Source organism: Nicotiana sylvestris, chromosome 10, assembly GCF_000393655.2.
Source record: "Nicotiana sylvestris chromosome 10, ASM39365v2, whole genome shotgun sequence".
Taxonomy (NCBI): Eukaryota; Viridiplantae; Streptophyta; class Magnoliopsida; order Solanales; family Solanaceae; genus Nicotiana; species Nicotiana sylvestris.
In genome coordinates, this window is record NC_091066.1 from 96254968 (window position 1) to 96274644 (window position 19677).

General features: G+C 40.0%; 1 protein-coding gene across 1 annotated transcript; it reads left to right on the forward strand.

Moving 5' to 3' along the window:
- Positions 1-1655: 1655 nt before the first annotated feature.
- Positions 1656-13934, forward strand: LOC104238082 (tubulin gamma-1 chain-like). The gene is made up of 11 exons (XM_009792359.2): positions 1656-1879; positions 9128-9328; positions 10008-10119; positions 10249-10649; positions 11427-11480; positions 11563-11667; positions 11992-12066; positions 12190-12234; positions 12893-13021; positions 13473-13577; positions 13655-13934. Exons 1-11 carry the CDS (start codon positions 1751-1753, stop codon positions 13721-13723), a joined length of 1425 nt encoding a protein of 474 aa, XP_009790661.1. The 5' UTR covers positions 1656-1750; the 3' UTR covers positions 13724-13934.
- Positions 13935-19677: the final 5743 nt, after the last annotated feature.

Below are 19677 nucleotides of genomic sequence, written 5' to 3' on the forward strand. Positions count from 1 at the left end.
CTTCTTTATTTTTCACTTTCTTCTTCAGTTTTTAACCTTTTTTTCTTTAGTTTTCCATATGGGTTTCCTCTGAAAATTTTTCTCCCTCTCTTGTTTCCTCTGAAATGATTTATTCTCTTTCTTGTTTTAGTCTTCTTTCATGTATCACATATATTGTTGAAAGAATACAAATTTAAATCTTCTTATTAAACTTAGCACCTAATAGAGAATAAAGTTGAATCTCTTCATGAAACTTCTTTATGTAATCTGGAATTAGAGAATATAATTGTTGGCCAATTGATTTTTTATTTGTGAAATATGTTGTATAATCTTTTGTATGTAATATAAGATGATTTTTAAGAAATGCAGCATTATATGCCTTTATTTATATTTTTAATGTGCTACAAAGTGAATACAAATAAGGACTTATTCAATTGTAGTCTAGCATAAAGCACAATCAAACGTAAAATTTAACACAGTACGTTATATATTATTTTGGCTAAAACTCCTAGCTAGAGTTAATCATTCATTCGAGAGTAATACATTATGAATAAACTATATAAAAAAATTATACAAACCATAAGTGATTATAGTTAGACAAACGCACCTTTAAAAGTCCAACATGAGTTTTAATATACAGGGGGATATAGTTAGGGGCAGGGAGAGGAGGGAGATTAGATAATTTAAGTAGGTAACTGACAAAATAGTGATAGTTTAGGCGGATTTTAGGCTGAGTTAAATAGCCATGTGTACTAGAATGCGATGAGTAATGTACTACATGTCCTTATCCGGATTTTAGGCGGATAAGGACTACATGTCACATTTTTTTAGATAATTAGGAGCGTGTACTAGATGCACCTCTAAGAATGCGATGAGGGTGATTTTAATATAAAGAGCAATATAGTTCCGGGAGGTTTTGAGGGCACCAAATAATTTAAATAAAAAACTGACAAAAATATGATAGTTTAAGAGAATTTGAGAGTGTTAACTCTTCTTTAAATGTATGGGACCTCAAAATAGGACATACCAAATAAAAATAAGTAATGTTGGTTTTAATTAATACAGGTATTGTAAAAAGGATAAACAATTTACCCGCATTTACATCAAATCAATGGTAGAACATTTATTACTAGTATATGGTAAAATATATTAATTTATGGAAACACTAACTACATGTAAATATTTACAAAAACAACCAAACAAAGAATAACTAATGCTGAATAAAAAAGAAGCTATCTAACAGAACAATGCAAAGAAGAGAGACGTTCAAAATTATTATGTTTGGTACGGAGGAAAATTAATTCTCAAAAAAATGGTATCCTCAATAAAATAATTTTATGTGTACTACATAGTGTATGGAGTAGTTGTTTTTACATCATCAAATTAAATTATTTACAACAATAAGTAATGATTTATAATAAATTTATATAGTCTCTTAAAAAATAAAGTAAACTTTTTTAACAATAACACCTTAAACTAAACTGATATTACATAGGAGTATTGTTTTTCTACAGTATTTGCATATGTAAATCAAATCCAAAAATTAAGCCGGCAGGCGCGCCCCGCCACTTCAACTCTAGAAAGAGTGAGCTCATAATTTCCGAAGACTCACCTTTTCCCTCTTCTTTTTTTCAATTCAAAAAACATAAAAAGAAAAAAAAAAATCGCACATATGTAAAAGCCAAAGGTCGATTACTCTTCTCCTCTCTACCAGATCGAAAATCTGGTGCAGTTACTGTTCAAGTAAGAGTATAATAAGGGACAAAGGAAAATGCCTCGAGAAATAATCACATTGCAAGTGGGACAATGCGGGAATCAAATCGGTATGGAGTTCTGGAAACAGCTATGCCTTGAACATGGTATCAGTAAAGACGGCATTCTCGAAGATTTTGCCTCTCAGGTTTTTCTAACTTTTCTCATTTCTTTTGTATCAAAGTACTATTACTACTGCATGAGGTACTACATTTTGACTTAATACATACTGCTTTCAAATTGGTACTACTACTACTACTACTACTTTGCTCTGGCTGGACTAAGAGTAATCTGCTTTCCAAGTTTTGTGTGTATTTGTAATTTATCGTCTGGAAGGAAAGACATGATTTAGGTTTTTGGATTCAACTCCTCTTTTGATAAGATAAAGTAGATTTAGTGGGTTTGTATGATACTATTTGCATACGGTGGAAATCGACGGCTCGATTTCACGGCATCTCGAGGGTTTCCAGTAATCGACTACGAGAATTCTCGACAGTTCCACTTCGACAGTATAAGTAATTGACAGGTCTCGAGGCAATGAAATTAACGGTCTCGACGGATCAGGGTGAAGTTCCCAAGGCACGTACGTATAGCTGGCCAGGTCTAGTGGTCAAGTCGGGAAAGCGAATCAAGACATTAAATGGTTGTACCAGCCCATATCTTTGTAATTAATGTATTTGTACTATGTTGGGATTTCCCCTCTTATATAAAGGGGATCCTTGTCATTTTGTGAACATTTGTTGTTCCATACTAAAAATACAAGAACATTCTCTCTGCTCTCTAACACATTCTCTTGGTTTCGTTACCTTATTTATTGCTTATATCTATTGTGTTCTATTTATTGTTCATCATGTATTGCTTATTATTAGCCATAAAAAGCCGTCTTTGATTTGTTTATAACTGTTATTCCCCATCGACCACCTTCGATAGCTCCCGGCCGAGCTTCAGACTCGACCCCGAGGCCCTCAAATAGGCAAGCTCGAGACCCCGATTGATAGTGATTCGGTTTGATTAACACCTCGCTCTTAAGCTCTTATTTCGTTTCTAAGTCTTTCACGTAGCATCAATTGCCTAACAACTAGCATAAAAATTGATCACGTACGTTTAGAACCATTAAATCAAATTTAATTGTTATTACCATTTTCACGGTAAACACTATTGCTTGAAAATTGAGTATTTGGCTCTTAATTGGGCTAGTTTTGTGGAATGTTGACCTTTGAAGCTCTGTAATACTTTTACGTGCTATCTACTTTGCATTCCGTATAATATGCAAGCGGCAACTAGTATAAGTGGTTAGTTCAATAAAGTGGGTTGAGAACCATGGGGTCACCTGTTGCTAGTGGGAGCTAGCAGGTATGCAAACTGCATGAGTACAAAGGAGTTGGCTATTCCTAAGAAATATGAAGTTTTCATATTCAACAAGATAAAGTTTTGATGATTGGTCCTTGTTTTTGTGATGCCTCATGCTTTAATTTGTGAATTGGTTCAGTCAATTAATCAATCAACTGTGTCTCAATCCCAAGCTAGTTGGCGTTCAAAAACATGAATCTTCTGTATCCAACGGGTTTATCATAATCTGATTATGTTTGCGGTAGCCATCAACCTATTGCGATATGTGAGAAGGCACGGGAGAAAATATGATATATTGATATTGTGTGTGATGCAATACAAGAGGTGCTATTTATAGCTACTCTATACAAAGGGGATACTACTCCTATTCCAATGTGGGACAATTACATAGCTATCTCTAACATTTACATAGCTATCTCTAACACTCCCCTCAAGCCGGAGCATATAAATCATATGTACCGAGCTTGTTACATATATAATCAATGCGAGGACTAGTGAGGGACTTGGTGAAAATATCTGCAAGTTGATCATTCGATCTCACAAACTTCGTAGTAATATCTCCTGAGAGTATCTTTTCTCTGACGAAGTGACAATCAATCTCAATGTGTTTAGTTCTCTCATGAAACACCGGATTTGATGCAATATGAAGTGCAGCTTGATTATCGCACACAAGTTCCATCCGACTGATTTCACCAAATTTCAACTCCTTGAGCAATTGTTTGGTCCAGACTAGTTCACATGTTGCCATAGCCATTCTCGGTATTCTGCTTCTGCACTAGACCGAGCAATTACATTCTGTTTCTTACTTTTCCAGGACACCAAATTTCCTCCTACTAAAACACAATATCCAGACATAGAACATCTATCAGAAGGTGATCCTGCCCAATCAGCATCCGAGTACCCAACAATCTGCTCATGACCTCGATCCTCAAACAGTAATCCTTTACCTGGAGCCGATTTTATATACCGGATAATGCGGACAACTGCATCCCAATGACTATCATAGGGAGAATTCATAAACTGACTTACAACACTCACAGGATAAGAAATGTGGGGCCTAGTCACTGTGAGATAATTTAATTTACCAACCAGCCGCCTATATCTTGCAGGATCGCTAAGCGGCTCCCCCTGTCCAGGCAGAAGTTTAGAATTCGGATCCATCGGCGTGTCAACAGGTCTATAACCTGTCATCCCTGTTTCCTCAAGAATGTCTAACACATATTTCCTTTGAGAAATAACAATACCTGAGCTAGATTGAGCAACCTCAATACCTAGAAAGTACTTCAATCTGCCTAGATCCTTAGTTTGAAAGTGCTGGAAGAGATGCTGCTTCAGATTAGTAATACCATCCTGATCATTGCCCGTAATAACAATATCATCAACATAGACTACCAGATAAATACATAGACTTGAAGCAGAGTGGCAATAAAACACAGAGTGATCAGCTTCACTACGAGTCATGCCAAACTCCTGGATAACCGTGCTGAACTTACCAAACCAGGCTCGAGGAGACTGCTTTAGACCATAAAGTGACCGACGCAAGCGACATACAAGGCCACGAGACTCCCCCTGAGCAATAAAACCAGGTGGTTGCTCCATATAAACCTCATCCTCAAGATCACCATGAAGAAAGGCATTCTTAATGTCCAACTGATAGAGGGGCCAATGACGAACTGCAGCCATGGATAGAAAAAGGCGAACTGATGCCACTTTAGCCACTGGAGAGAAGGTATCACTGTAATCTAGCCCAAATATTTGAGTGTATCCTTTGGCAACAAGACGTGCCTTAAGTCGATCAATCTGGCCATCGGGACCAACTTTGACTGCATAAACCCAACGACAACCAACGGTAGATTTACCTGAAGGAAGAGGAACAAGCTCCCATGTACCACTTGTATGTAAAGCAGACATCTCGTCACTCATAGCCTGTCGCCATCCTGGATGAGACAATGCTTCACCTGTAGACTTAGGGATGGAAACCGAGGACAATGAAGATATAAAAACATAATGGGGAGATGACAGACGATGATAACTCAAACCAACATAATGAGGATTAGGGTTTAGTGTGGTCCGTATACCTTTTCGAAGTGCAATCGGTGTACTAGGAGCAGGATCCGCAGTAGGAGCCGTGTCAGGTGCAGGACGAGAACCAGATGGGCCTGATGTAGGGCGCGAACGGCGATGATAAGTCAAGAGTGGTGTTCCTGTGGCCGGGGAACTAGGAGGGATAACACTGGACTCCTCAAAAGTTGGTATGGGTGAAACCTCTGTGGTTGAAGGTGGAGGAGGATTACTAAACTCCTCAAAAGTCGGTATAGGTAAGACCTCAGATATGTCATGGTGGTCAGCAGAAGTGACATCAGTTGTGAAGAAAGGTTTAGACTCGAAAAATGTGACGTCAGCTGACATAAGGTACCTATGAAGATCAGGTGAATAACAACGATATCCCTTCTGAACACGAGAATAACCAAGGAAGACACACTTGAGAGCACGAGGAGCTAACTTATCTTTCCCCGGGGCTAAGTTATGAACAAAACATGTGCTCCCAAAAACCCGAGGTGGAAGAGGGTATAAGGCTGACTGGGGAAACAATATTGAATGTGGAATCTGACCCTTGATGGGAGATGAAGGCATCCTATTAATCAAATAACAAGCTGTGAGAACTGCATCGCCCCAAAAACGCAGCGGAACACGAGACTCAATTAGAAGTGTGCGAGCAGTCTCAATAAGGTGCCTATTCTTTCTTTCTGCAACCCCATTTTGCTGAGGGGTATAAGGACAAGATGTCTGATGAATAATTCCATGAGAAGACATAAACTGCTGAAACTGAGAAGATACATATTCTAAGGCATTATCACTGCGAAAAATGCGGATAGAGACACCAAATTGGTTTTTGATTTCAGCACAAAAACTCTGGAATATAGAGAATAACTCAGAACGATCTTTCATTAAGAAAAGCCAAGTACATCTTGAGTAATCATCAATAAAGCTAACAAAATAACGAAATCCCAAGGTTGAACTGACTCTACTAGGACCCCATATATCAGAATGAACCAAGGAGAAAACAGACTCTGCATGACTCTCAACACTACGCGTAAAGGAAGCTCGGGTATGTTTCCCAAGCTGACACGACTCACAATCTAATCTAGACAAACTGGATAAACTAGGCACCATCTTTTGAAGTTTGGATAAACTCGGATGTCCTAAACGTCTGTGGATTAGATCTGGAGGATCTGTAACTAGACATGTTGTGGAAGGACTGAGCGAGTTAAGGTAGTAAAGACCTTCTGATTCACGACCTGTACCAATTGTCCGTCCCGTACTGCGGTCCTGCATAATAAAAGAATCATCAATAAAATATATACCACAATTGAGGGCACGAGTCAAACGACTAACAGATGCAAGACTAAAAGGACAACCAGGAACATAAAGAACGGAATCTAGGGTGATAGAAGACAATGGGTTGGCTTGTCCAACTCCTTGTGCCTTAGTTTGACATCCATTGGCTAAAGTAACAGTAGGAAGAGACTGTGAATATACAATATTCGACAAAAGTGATTTATTACCAGAGATATGATCAGAAGCGCCTGAGTCCATGACCCATGGTCCAAGAGTACTAGACTGGGAAACACAAGCAAAAGAATTACCAGCAATAGGAGTGTCAGTCTGGGCAACTGAGGCTACTTGTGGAGATGTTTGCTTACTTGCTCGATACTGAAGGAGCTCATTATATTCTTCTTTAGATACAGAAAAGCCCTGGTTACCTGTAGTCTCGCTCTGAGCAACGTAGGCATTTTTGGGTGGACGGCCATTTAAGGAATAACACATTTCGCGAGTGTGTCCAAGTTTGTGAAAATAAGAACACTTGGGTCTAGATCTCCCAAAACGACCGCCTCCTCGTCTATTCTCCATAGCTTAAGATGCCCGAACATCCACTGTCTGGGATGCAAGAACAGAGGAATCAAGTATCTGTGATGAAGTCACTGGGTGACTTGGTGCTGCAGCAAGGCGAAGTAATCGAGAGAATAATTCATCAACTGTAAGGACAGTCGGACTCGCTAAAATCTGGTCTCGTACTGAATCAAGATCATGAGGAAATCCAGCGAGTGTAAGAACTAGAAACATTTTCTGTCGCTGCTCTTGTTGTTTTGACACACTAGCAGAAACTGACATCAATGTCTCAAATTCCTCCATGACTGCCTGTACCTGACCCAAGTAAGTAGACATATCTAATTCTTGCTTCTTTAAGTTTGTCATCCGTGATATCACATCATAGAAGCGAGATATATCATTAGTGTATAACGTACGAGCCTTTGCCCAAACCAAATAACATGTCTGGAATGGCCGAAACAAAGGCATCAACTTAGAATCAATAGAACGCCACAAGATGCTACATAATTGAGCATCAATTTTTGCCCAAAGCGCTATCGCCTTTTCATCTCCTTCGCTAGACTGTTTAATCAGATGATCTTGCACACCTTGACCTTTACACCACAACTCGACAGATGAAGCCCAAGCTAAGTAGTTTGAACCTCCCATTAAAGGTTCCGAGGTAATCATAACATTAGAGTTTCCAGAACTCATGCTTTTAGACCCAAAAACATCAATTCCCAAAGACATCTTGTAAATTATTACCAAATAAGAGAAATAATCAACTGTAATCCACTGAAAATAGAGTAAGGAACACTGAACCAGAATAGTAAACTACTGTAGCAGTTGGAAAGTTACTGTTGCAGCCGGAAAATATTCAAAGTGGTCGGAATGAAATAAAAACAGTAGGGGTAGGATCGGAATTACCAGAAGACCCAACTGTTCTGAAGGAACTTTTTCAAAAAATGGCCGGAAGTCAACTTTTTGAAATCACTATTCACGCCGGAAAAATAAAAAAGTGATCGGAATTTGGTGTAACCTGGATGGGTAGGCTCGGAATTGCAAGGGAAACAATCTGTCCTGAAGAGTCGTCGCCAAAAAATGGCCGGAAGGTGGCCCACGCAATGTTGGAACTTCGCCGGAAAATTTTCTTTGGACAGCTACAGTACCGCCGGAGATTTTCACTGGGATTTGGTCGCCGGACAGTGACTACTCTTGTGGTAGTGTTGGATTTTGTGCACAACACTGACCGAGACAAAGCAGACGCAAAACAACTTTGAAAGTCGCCGGAAAAAAAGGGTTCCGGTGACTGATTTTACTTCCCGGAATCGCTGGAATTTATGCACAGCGATAAATCTCTCACGATAGCTCTGATACCATGTGAGAAGGCACGGGAGAAAATATGATATATTGATATTGTGTGTGATGCAATACAAGAGGTGCTATTTATAGCTACTCTATACAAAGGGGATACTACTCCTATTCCAATGTGGGACAATTACATAGCTATCTCTAACATTTACATAGCTATCTCTAACACGATCCTCCCATATCCGGGTTTTGAGCGGCTATTGCTTTGCTCATAAGTGAGTTTTGTGAGGATCGGTTACTAGAAATTTGTGTTGTGTGCTGCATGTCTGTAGATAATAGAAGCGGTGTTTCCTAAGAATCAAAAGCGTTGGACCAACTAAATGCTAAAATAGCATAAAAGAAGTTTTGAATAGGGTCTATCTCCATTTATTTGTGCGCATTGGTGGATATCTATGTATACACTATCTCTTTTTTGTTTCCCTAATATGCTAACTAATGCTCCTCCATAGCCAAGGATGTCGATATAGTGTATATACACTCACATTCAAAGGTGCAACACTTCTATGTGTATTGTGTATGGTGTGTGGATTTACTGCCCTCATCTACTCAGAAAAGATCTTTTAATGTTTTAAATTCTCTTTTATATTGTTATTTGCTTGTCTATGATTACATCCTTCTATTCACATTTTTATACAGTCTCTTATTTTGCATGAATAACCAGATTTTCATTTTAACGGCTGAAAATAAGCACCTAATCTTGAAGGGAGGAAAAGTGATGTATGAATAAATTGATAGCTTCCTGCCATACAGAGACAAGTTTGAGATTGGTTCAAGGTGCTTATTCTCTATCTTTCAACTGCTTCAGGGAGGTGATAGGAAAGATGTCTTTTTCTATCAAGCTGATGACCAACACTATATACCTCGAGCTTTGCTGATGGATCTAGAGCCTAGAGTCATTAATAGTATACAAAATGGGGAGTACAAAAATTTGTATAACCACGAGAATGTATTCATCGCTGATCACGGAGGTGGTGCTGGAAATAATTGGGCAAGCGGATATCATCAGGTTACTTCATTTGGATAGTTATTGTTTTGTTCACACACACCACATGTATTACGTTATCAAAATAAATATGCACGCTCATGCTAGCTCATTTTTTTCTTAATAAGTTTGGTAGTGAGCACATTACTTTCCAAATCTAAGACATGGCATGTGCGGAAAAAGGAGTTATTTGGCAAAAAAAGAACATGCATTTATGTCGCTGCCTTCACATTTTTCAATTGGATATCGTGTGTTAGTTTGATTGAAGACACCAGTAGATGTCATCGACCTCTTTCTCTGTCCACCTTCAGAATCTGCTCCGCATTCTCTGCTAGTTCAGCATACTTCTTTTGTTCTGTACTTCTAGTGTCCAGAAACCTCTGTTCGGCAAATGTTCTTGAAGTTCTTCATGTCTCCTAAAGTCTTTTAGACCTGAAAATTGCAATAAAGTGTCTACTTTACCTATTGCTGTATTTGGGTATGAATTAGTCAATATATGCATTTAATGGGATGTACACTAATTAATGCAAGAAATTGTTCGATGCAGTTATTGTTTTTGGATATCAAGCTTGCATTAACTTTCTTTTATCCTACATCTAAAAGATCTGGATCAACAACAACTACACCTTACTCTTAGAGTTGGATCTAAAAGACCTGGAATAGTTGTTTCTAAATGTTTTGTTACAATCGTTCGTTTGATCAGGGTAAGCAATATGAGGAGGATCTGATGGACATGATTGATAGGGAAGCAGATGGAAGTGATAGTCTTGAGGGTTTTGTTCTATGTCATTCTATTGCTGGTGGAACTGGCTCAGGTTGATTCTTTTTGTTGAGTTGGTGAAAAATGTGATAATGTTCGAAAAATGAGTGGTTGCTGAGACCAACTGTAAGAAGTTGTGTGAATATCTAATTATTTGTTTGTCTAATGACTGTATTTAGTGCAGGTATGGGCTCGTATCTGTTGGAGGCTCTGAATGATCGCTACAGCAGAAAACTTATTCAGACATACAGTGTGTTTCCTAACCAAAATGAGACAAGTGATGTGGTTGTACAGCCTTACAATTCCCTTTTGACACTCAAGCGACTGACATTAAATGCAGATTGTGTAGTTGTCCTTGACAATACTGCACTCAACGGAATTGCTGTGGATCGCCTGCATATTCCAACTCCCACCTTTGCTCAAACAAATTCATTAGTTTCTACTGTAATGTCAGCTAGTACAACTACCCTACGGTATCCTGGATACATGAACAATGACTTGGTTGGTCTCCTTGCCTCTTTAATTCCAACACCAAGATGCCATTTTCTGATGACAGGGTATACACCGCTCACTGTAGAGTGCCAAGTAAGCTTTCTATTTCATCAAGTGGTAACGTTTCGCTGACGTTGCATTGAAAATATAAGTTGTTGGTCGTTGCTGATTATTATACTTTGAACAAGCTCTTTTAGTAACTGGGCTTGGTTTATTCTCGAGAAAGAAGAACAATTCCAATATGGACTTAAGTAACCAATGCCAATGGACATGCTGTCCGTCAGCTGATTATTTATGACATATTTAATGCGGGAGTAATTATATTTTCATGCTAGAGTTATTATACTAAAACTATCACTTGAAAAAAAAAATAGGAGGAACTTTAGTGAGGTTTGATGTCTGATACTAAGGGATTAAATCCCAAATCCTATCTGTTAACTTGTTTTAGAAGTACTGTTTACATGTAAATCCTGTCCGATAACTTGTTAGCATTTGTAACATATTGTGAAATCATATCTGTCAACTCATTAAGAAGCGCTACTTATCCTGGATATACTCTATTCCATTGCCACTGTAAGGTTACTGGATAAACTTGTTCAAGTCATCCTACTCTTTTTGGTTCTTCCACAGTTTTTAGGTCTTGTTATTTTCTAGAATCCTATTGCAGTGGGACCTCATTTTAGTAATGATCTCTTTCGATTTAATTTTCTAGTTATGATTTTATCATCCTGGATTTATGCTCTATATTGAAAACTTATTGGAGGAGCAAATGTAGCCTGTAAAGGAAATGGTGCCCACTTCATTTGTTTCATATAATAAAAGAAAACAGGAAATGTGAATTAATGCAAAGTGCTGATAATCTTTTTACAGGCTAATGTAATTCGGAAAACAACTGTACTTGATGTGATGAGAAGACTCCTTTCGGTCAGTAAAACTTTCCTTTAGATTGTTAAGTAGGAAGTGTGTTCAGATACGCCCAATAACTCAAAAATGTTTCACTTTGCAGTCCAAGAATATCATGGTATCTTCTTATACGCGAACGAAGGAAGCCAGTCAGGCAAAGTACATATCCATATTAAACATTATTCAAGGAGAAGTTGATCCTACTCAGGTATTCTTGAAAATAGCTTAACAGCTTTTGTACTGTATTTCCTTTTTTCCCTTTGCTGCTTCATTGCTGCTGCAATAAAAGTTGCCAATAGTTTAAACAAATTGCTTTGAGTGCTAAGAACTGGTTGAGGCATTTCAATTTGGCAGAAAGCTATTTTGATTGCTAACATACCCAATGATAATCTTTTGGGTATCTTCCAACTTTGTTGAGCCTGTGGTACACACTAACAGACTATATGAGTACATAAATGCAAATATGGTCTCATTCAGCAAAAAAGATCTTACATCAGCTGCTTTTTTACTCATTTGATATTTCTGAAATCAGGTCCACGAAAGCCTGCAGAGAATACGGGAAAGAAAGCTTGTTAATTTTATTGAATGGGGCCCTGCTAGCATTCAGGCATGTGTTTTGTGTGTGTGTGTGTGTGTGTGTTTTTTTGTTTTTTGTTTCTTGAATTGCCATAATAAGCGCACAGCTTATGCTATTTCTGTTATATTTTTCTTACCCCTACATTCTTTGCAGGTTGCTTTATCAAGAAAGTCTCCATACGTCCAAACAGCTCATAGGGTGAGATTTACTTTTAAAATACATGTTCTTTTCTTTTCTCTTCAAGGCTTCTTTGTTAGTTGTGCTACATGGGAAATTCTTAAATAACTCACTGAGATTAAATAGGCTCAGTATGTAAAACCAAAGCTTGAAACTGATGCTTATCCACTAGATATTGTTGCTGCAGCAAAAAGTTCTGCAAGGTTTTTAACTTGAACTTCGAAAAGGTGAAAATTTATAAGAAGTTTTTGAAGAGGTGAACATTTGTAAGAAGCTTTTGAAAAGGTGAACAATTGAACATTTGTAAGAAGTTTTTGAAAATGTAATTTACTCATGTTTGAAGGGCGTGGACCAAAAGCTTCTTAAGCTCAAGCATCTACCTTTTGGAGATTAACGTCTATGTCTTGTTATTGGCAAATATATTTGAATGAGTAGCTGATTTGAGAATTACAAAATATCAGCTGAGGCAGGCTGAGTACCATCGGTTTGCTTATCTTGGTTCCACATTCTTCTGTAATCTTGTTTCTCAAAATAGTCTATCCATTAGGAACTTTTCAGTTTAATGTTTGTTTTCTTGTCCGTATTGGAGAAATCTGAATCATGTGATGCTGCATCTATAGTATATTCTTCAAAAAATTTGGTGTATAATTTATTATTATGTGCTGCTTCAATTGGTCAGGTTAGTGGTCTCATGCTGGCAAGCTACACGGGGATCCGCCACTTATTTTCCAAGTGTTTGAGCCAGTATGATAAATTGAGAAAGAGACAAGCCTTCCTTGACAACTACAGGAATTATCCAATGTTTGCTGTAAGTCCTCAGCTCTGCCTTTCAGATGTAACCTACCCAGGAAAGAGATTAGATGGTGCATGGTTTGAGTTATGTTTTTACATCTCAACTGTCTGCTTGAGTAGACGAGAATACTGGGTAAACTAAACTGGACAAACCTCATTCTGCTTAGTCATTTCCACAAAATCTAAGCTCAAACCCAGAGTATTCTGGATCAAAATACGTGTTTGAAATCAGTTTACAACAATAATTGCTATGTTTATAAGTGAGGCTACATGTAAAGTGATTAAGACCAAATGGAAGAATATTCAGCGATGATATTCTATAACTAACCAAGTACATCGTAAGATAGAATTATCTCTTATTGCGGGAACAAATGTCATTTGAAAAACTTTTGTTGGTAGGATTATAAACAGATATTTTTCTAATTCCCCTAACTATTATAGTCTGTACAAAATTGGTAATTTGACAGGATAATGATCTATCAGAATTTGATGAATCTAGAGATGTGATTGATAGTCTTGTTGATGAGTACAAAGCCTGTGAGTCCCCTGATTACATCCAGTGGGGAATGGAGGTAAGTACTAGACTGGTTTCATTTGCTTTATAATTCATGTGTAGCAGCATCGCAAAGGCACTCTTCTGTATGTGCAGGATCCGGATCACGTTCTAACAGGCGAGGGAAATGTCAGCGGAACAGTTGATCCAAATATAGCTGTGTGAATAAACCAACTTCCTTTTTTTCCAGCCAACAGAAAGAACATATTTGTTCACTATCATTTTGAATATAATGGCAAAACTTCTTGTAGAAATCCGCTTTTCTTAGCCAGTTGATGGTGAACGGAGAGTCAAGCATTTTATTTTCCTTTTTAGTCCTCTTATCTTAAATTTTTCAGGCCAATGATGGCAATAAGTAAAATCTGAAAATTATCCACTTGCCTGAGTTGAGTTCCAAAAGCTATTGTGCAAGCCGTGCCTTTGTTAGGTGGTTTTAATGTTCAAGTTGGAAGTACGAGCCAGTCTAAAAAGAAAAGTAGGTAAATCCTTGTTTTGGACCTAGATAATTTATGAAATCTTACATACATAAATAATTATTGGCTTGTACTAAAAAATTACCATGACTATGGATTATTTTCTCAAATGACTAGGTTGATTTAGGTGCCAGAATTGTAAGACGCTGAGCTTCAGCACTAAATTTATATTTGCGAAACTGATAGGCCTAAACATTTTAACGTTAAGAAGTTTTTATAAATTTTTTTTCTATTTATCAGGGAAGGGAAAAGATTTGTGAATCAACTTACATGTGTTGGGAAAACTTCTCATCATACTACTATGCTTATTGCTTAGCAACAAACATCTTCAGTTGCATGTAATACTTCTCGTGATACACAGAAACAGTTGCATGTAATACTTCTCGTGATACACAGAAATACCGTATATATACATCGGAAATTTGAGTTTACCAGACGGGCTGGATGAGAAAAAAATAGCCTGTCCAGTTATGGTGTCGGGTTGGTTAGTGGGCTGTGGGGCTGGGTTGGGATTTTCTGGGTAAAAATAGCACGGGCTAGCCAGTTTTTGGACTGGTCATTCGAAAATAGCCAGCGTTTGCAAAGTCATTGAAAAATAGCCACTATTTTGCTGCAACACAGAAAGTTCCAGCATAATATACTGGAAATCGGTGCACCTGTGTATGAACTTCCAGCATATTATGTTGGAATTCCAATACGCGGAAAGTTCCAGCATAATATACTGGAGATTGGAGCACATGTGTATAACTTCCAGCATATTATGCTGGACCGGTATATTATATTGGAACTGTGTACGGCGAAATCGAGGGGACCAATTTCTTGTTGATAAAGTACTTCAGGATATTGCCTCGGAGGCTCAAGACCTCGGGTTGGGTACTTCCTTCAAGAACTGTCGACACCCGGCCTGGGGACAATGTTGGCCGAGACCCCGATGAGCATGGGAGGCTTCCGAAAAATGCATCCGGGACCGGTTAAGCCTGCCAGGGCAGTCTAACGCTGGTCTACGCCTACATCATGAAGCTAGCTAGCTGTCCCATCTTGCTTCCTTTATCATTTAATATATCTTGTACTAAGTTTGGATTCCCCCTCTTATAAAAGGGGAATCATTGGCACTCTGTAAGCAAGTTGCTCCAACTATCCTACACAAGATCACTAACAACTCTCTCTCTCTCTCTCTCTTTTCTCTCTAACTTACTCGCTCGAGACCACCTCTTTCATTTATTGCTTTCATACTTGTTCTTCATTCATTGCTTGATAACGGCTATAAAGAGCCTTCTTTTAATTATATCCTAATTGTTAGTCCCTTCCCGGTTACCCCGATAGCTCGACCTTGAGCCCAGGTATCGACCTCAAGGCCCTTCATCGGTTAGCCCGAGGCCCGGACAGCTAGCTCCTCGGTTTGATTATAACCCTGTTTTAGTTCGTATTTCATCGTTAAGCTACACACATCTAGCATCAATTGCTCTAACAACTAGCATAAAAATAGATCACGTATTTTTAGAGTCTCATCAACAAATTTAATTGTTATTACCATTTTCACGGTAAATAGTTTGGCGCCCACCGTGGGGCTAAAAATAATAGTGATTATTTTCTTGTTGGTTTCATTTCACAACGCAAGTTATCTTTCACACTTTTTCTTGTCCAAGATCTTCGATTTCAGGTTAAAATGTCTGGCTCAGTAAACAGAGTTGAGAACAACAACTTTGAAGACCACGGAGAAAACGGTGTGGTTGTTCCAATTATTGGTGCACCGCCACAAAACACCGACAATGCGCCTGGACCAATTCCAGCGGACGCGGGTTCGCAAGACGCACAACAAGTCGACGAAACCACACACACTGACAGGAGCATATAGCATGACGACCAACAGGAAGCCCAAAGAACCCCAACTCGGGAAGAACGGGAAGTTAGCCTTCATGTTATTTTCAAAATGTTGCGGGCAAAACAGTTGGATGTCGCTCAGCTACAAAGCTACCCAAGACTCCCAGTACGGTAGCACCGGGGACAGCTCCCCAGCCGAACAAGTACCTGAGAGATCGAGCAATAACGGATCGATAGTCGACCCTACCATCGTAAAAATGCTCGAGGATCTCACCAAAAGGATCGAATCGGGCGAGAAAATGATAGCAGCCAACGACAAGAAGGTCGAGACCTACAACTCCATGGTCGACCAGATCCCGGGCACACCCCCAGTCCTCAATGGTATGGATTCAAAGAAGTTCATGCACAGGCCTTTCCCCGAAGAGGCAGCCCCGAAACCTATTCCGAAGAAGTTCAGAATGCCGTAACTCCCTAAGTACAAAGGGCAACGATATAAAGAATGACGAGATTGAGTCCGTATTACGGAAAAAATTCGGGGAAACACTCTCAAAGGGGGCCATGATGTGATATCACAACTTGGCTCCTAACTCCATAGATTCATTTGCCATGCTGGTAGAATCATTTGTAAAGGCACATGCCGGTGCCATCAAAGTAGCGACGAGGAAGTCTGACATTTTCAAAATCAAGCAAAGGGAGAACGAGATGCTGCGGGAATTCGTGTCTCGCTTTTAGATGGAACGGATGGAGATACCTCCAGTCTCCAACGACTGGGCAGTGCAGGCCCTCACTCAAGGTCTGAACGAACAAAGCTCGGTGGCTTCAAAATAGCTGAAATAGAATCTAATTGAGTACCTGGTTGTGACCTGGTCAAACATCCACAACCGGTACCAGTCGAAGATCAGTGTCGAGGATGACCAGTTGGGAGCCCCTTCGGACTCAGTATATCCGAATAGGCTCCTAGTAAAGGAACAAAAACCTAACAAAGAAAGGTATCAGTCATACATCGAAGATAGGAGGAATGCCCCGAGGCGCAACCTACCTCACAATGATCGGAGAGTAGATCGCGGACAGGATCCTCAAGGGCTCATCAACAGAGCCAGATTAGATAGGAACGTGGTGCCGACGGGTGCGCCCCACTTGTCAGAATACAACTTCAACGTCGATGTGTCGGACATCATGTTCGCCATCAGTAAAATCAGAGACGCCAAGTGGCCCAAGCCTATACAGTCGGATCCTTCGCAAAGGAATTACAACTTAGTGTGCGAGTTCCACAACATGCACGGCCACAGGACCGAGGATTGCCACCAACTACGAGATGAGGTAGCTAGACTACTCAATAAAGGGCATCTCTGGGAATTCCTTAGTGATAGAGCCAAAAATCAGTTCCGGCAAAGGGAAGCGACCAAGAAGAACGAGGCAAACGAGCCACAACACGTCATCCACATGATCATAGGAGGCGTCGATGCCCCACAGGAACCCGTAATGAGAAGGACAAAATATCCATTACCAGAGAAAAGTGGACCCGGGGATATATCCCCGAGGACGCCCTCACGTTTAGCGAAAAATGCATTGAGACCTTGTCTCAACCTCACAACGACGCACTGGTAATTTCTTTCCTTGTAAATTCTTTTCAAATAAAACGTGTACTCATGGATCCAGGTAGCTTGGCCAACATCATTAGGTCGAGGGTGATAGAGCAGCTCGGACTGCTCGATCAAATCGTGCCCGCCACTCGAGTCCTCAACGGATTCAACATGGCAAGCGAAACAACGAAAGAAGAAATCCTTCTCCCAGTCACCGTGGCCGGCACAACCCAAAACGCCAAATTCCATGTCATCGACAGAGACATGAGGTATAACGCCTTATTTAGACAGCTGTGGATACACTGTATGAGAGCGGTACCATCCACCCTTCACCAAATGATGAAATTCCTGACAAAAGACGAAATTAAAACCGTGTATGGGGAACAACATGCGGCAAGGGAAATGTTTGCAATGCAAGATGTGGCACCCCCGCTCGCACCCCTGCCCGCAAAGGAGCAATAAAGCCATCGAGCCACACCATTGATCAAGCCCGATTAAACAAAATAAAGGATCGTACTGCGTCCTCATCTCGAGTGATTGAAACATATCGATTCTCGAAACATCGCCGGCGAATCTCACATCAAGGTATGACCATCTCCTTTTTAATTCCGTATTTTAGACTAACCTTCATGCAAGCGCCCAATCGAAGCGGTCAGAACGCTAACCCAGCTCGAAGACCTTAAGCTTTTAAAGCATCCGTTGCACTTTTTTCCTTCGATCTAGTTTTTATCCCGAAAAAGTGTTTTTACCGGCAAGGTTTTAACGAGGCAACATCTGCATGCTACCTAAGGGAAACTCAACAAATGTTCGAGGTTTCTTTCACTGAGGGGAATCCCCCCAGAAGCTACCCGCTCAAAAAAACCAAGAAAACACCGAACGGGGTCCCTATAGGAAATTAATGTACCGGGTCAAACGGTCAAAAGAACCGTGTCCATATAGCCGGGCCCTCGACGGCGAATACATGTACACTTGTATCAGATAAATCGAAGGGCATCTTCTATCAAGGCATCTTGCGCTCCAAAATAAGACTCAGCGCCTTCGCAAAAACAATTCCTCCTTCGGAAACGTCTCGAATACTCGGGGACTGGTGTCAAAAAGTCAACACTTAAAATGACCCCCGGGTCGGGACTCCAAAATCATAAGCCCTCAGGTAAGGGCAACGCAGAGAGCGTTGAACATCTCCAACACCAAAAAAATCTCAAGTAATCGGGGACTGGCATCAAAATCTCAAAAGAAAGGCGCACGACCCCAGGGTCGGGATCTCCAAAATCGTAAATCCCCGACGAAGCAATGAAAAGTTTACGAAAAATGGCTCCCGAGTCAAAGAAACTCTTGACGACTCGGGGACTGCCGTCAAAGAGTCATCTCTGTTGACTCATCAAAACATGAGGCCATAAGACCCCGAGCGGGCAAACTCGGTCCTGTAAGACCCCAACGGCATGAAAAAACTGTAAGACCTCAACAGGCATGAAAAAATTGTAAGACCTCAACATGCATGAAAAAACTGCAAGACCTCAACATGCATGAAAAAACTGTAAGACCTCAACAGGCATGACAAAACTATAAGACCTCAATAGGCATGAAAAGACTGTAAGACCTCAACAGGCATGAAAAAACTGTAAGACCTCCACAGGCATGAAAATTTTGTAAGACCTTACTACAGGCATAAAACTCGATCCCGAAGTTTAGGCGATATGTCGCATTTGTAAGACTCCCGAAAGGGCATACCCTCGATGTAGACGCCTAAACTACCATACTCGGGATCAAAAATGGATCCGGCCAAACATAAATGACTATGGTCAATACGGCTGCACCAACCAAATTAACGCGACTCGGGGACGCCCGACCATCGCTATAAAATCACAGGCCATTACTTCGAATCTACTTCAAAAAGAACCGGTTAAACAGGCTACCCTCGACAGGAAAATGAGCTTCGACCATGTCAGCTCCAAATCACAAGGCTTCGAGCTACTCAGCCTATAAGATAAACCTTCCAAAGTGCTCGAACATCGCCGCAAACGACTTGAAATTGAGGTTCTTCCCGAACCGACAACGGGTCAGGCAAAAATATTTCAAAAAAGTCCTTAACGAGAGGAAAACAAAGCCTACATATGCCTAAGGGCAAAAGCATAAGAGCCATTGTCGCTAGCTAAACGAGCCTCAGGGCCACACACTAAAAGGCCGCAACGACTAAAAGCGTAAAAGCCACTGTCGCCAGCTTAAAATTTGAAAGCTTGAGGAT

Excerpts from the sequence above, each read along its gene's own strand:
- LOC104238082 (XM_009792359.2), top strand. The coding sequence starts at position 1,751 with ATGCCTCGAGAAATAATCACATTGCAAGTGGGACAATGCGGGAATCAA. Across the intron at positions 1,880-9,127 it reads TCGAAGATTTTGCCTCTCAG|GGAGGTGATAGGAAAGATGT; the intron begins GTTTTTCTAACT and ends CAACTGCTTCAG. Across the intron at positions 13,022-13,472 it reads GGAATTATCCAATGTTTGCT|GATAATGATCTATCAGAATT; the intron begins GTAAGTCCTCAG and ends GTAATTTGACAG.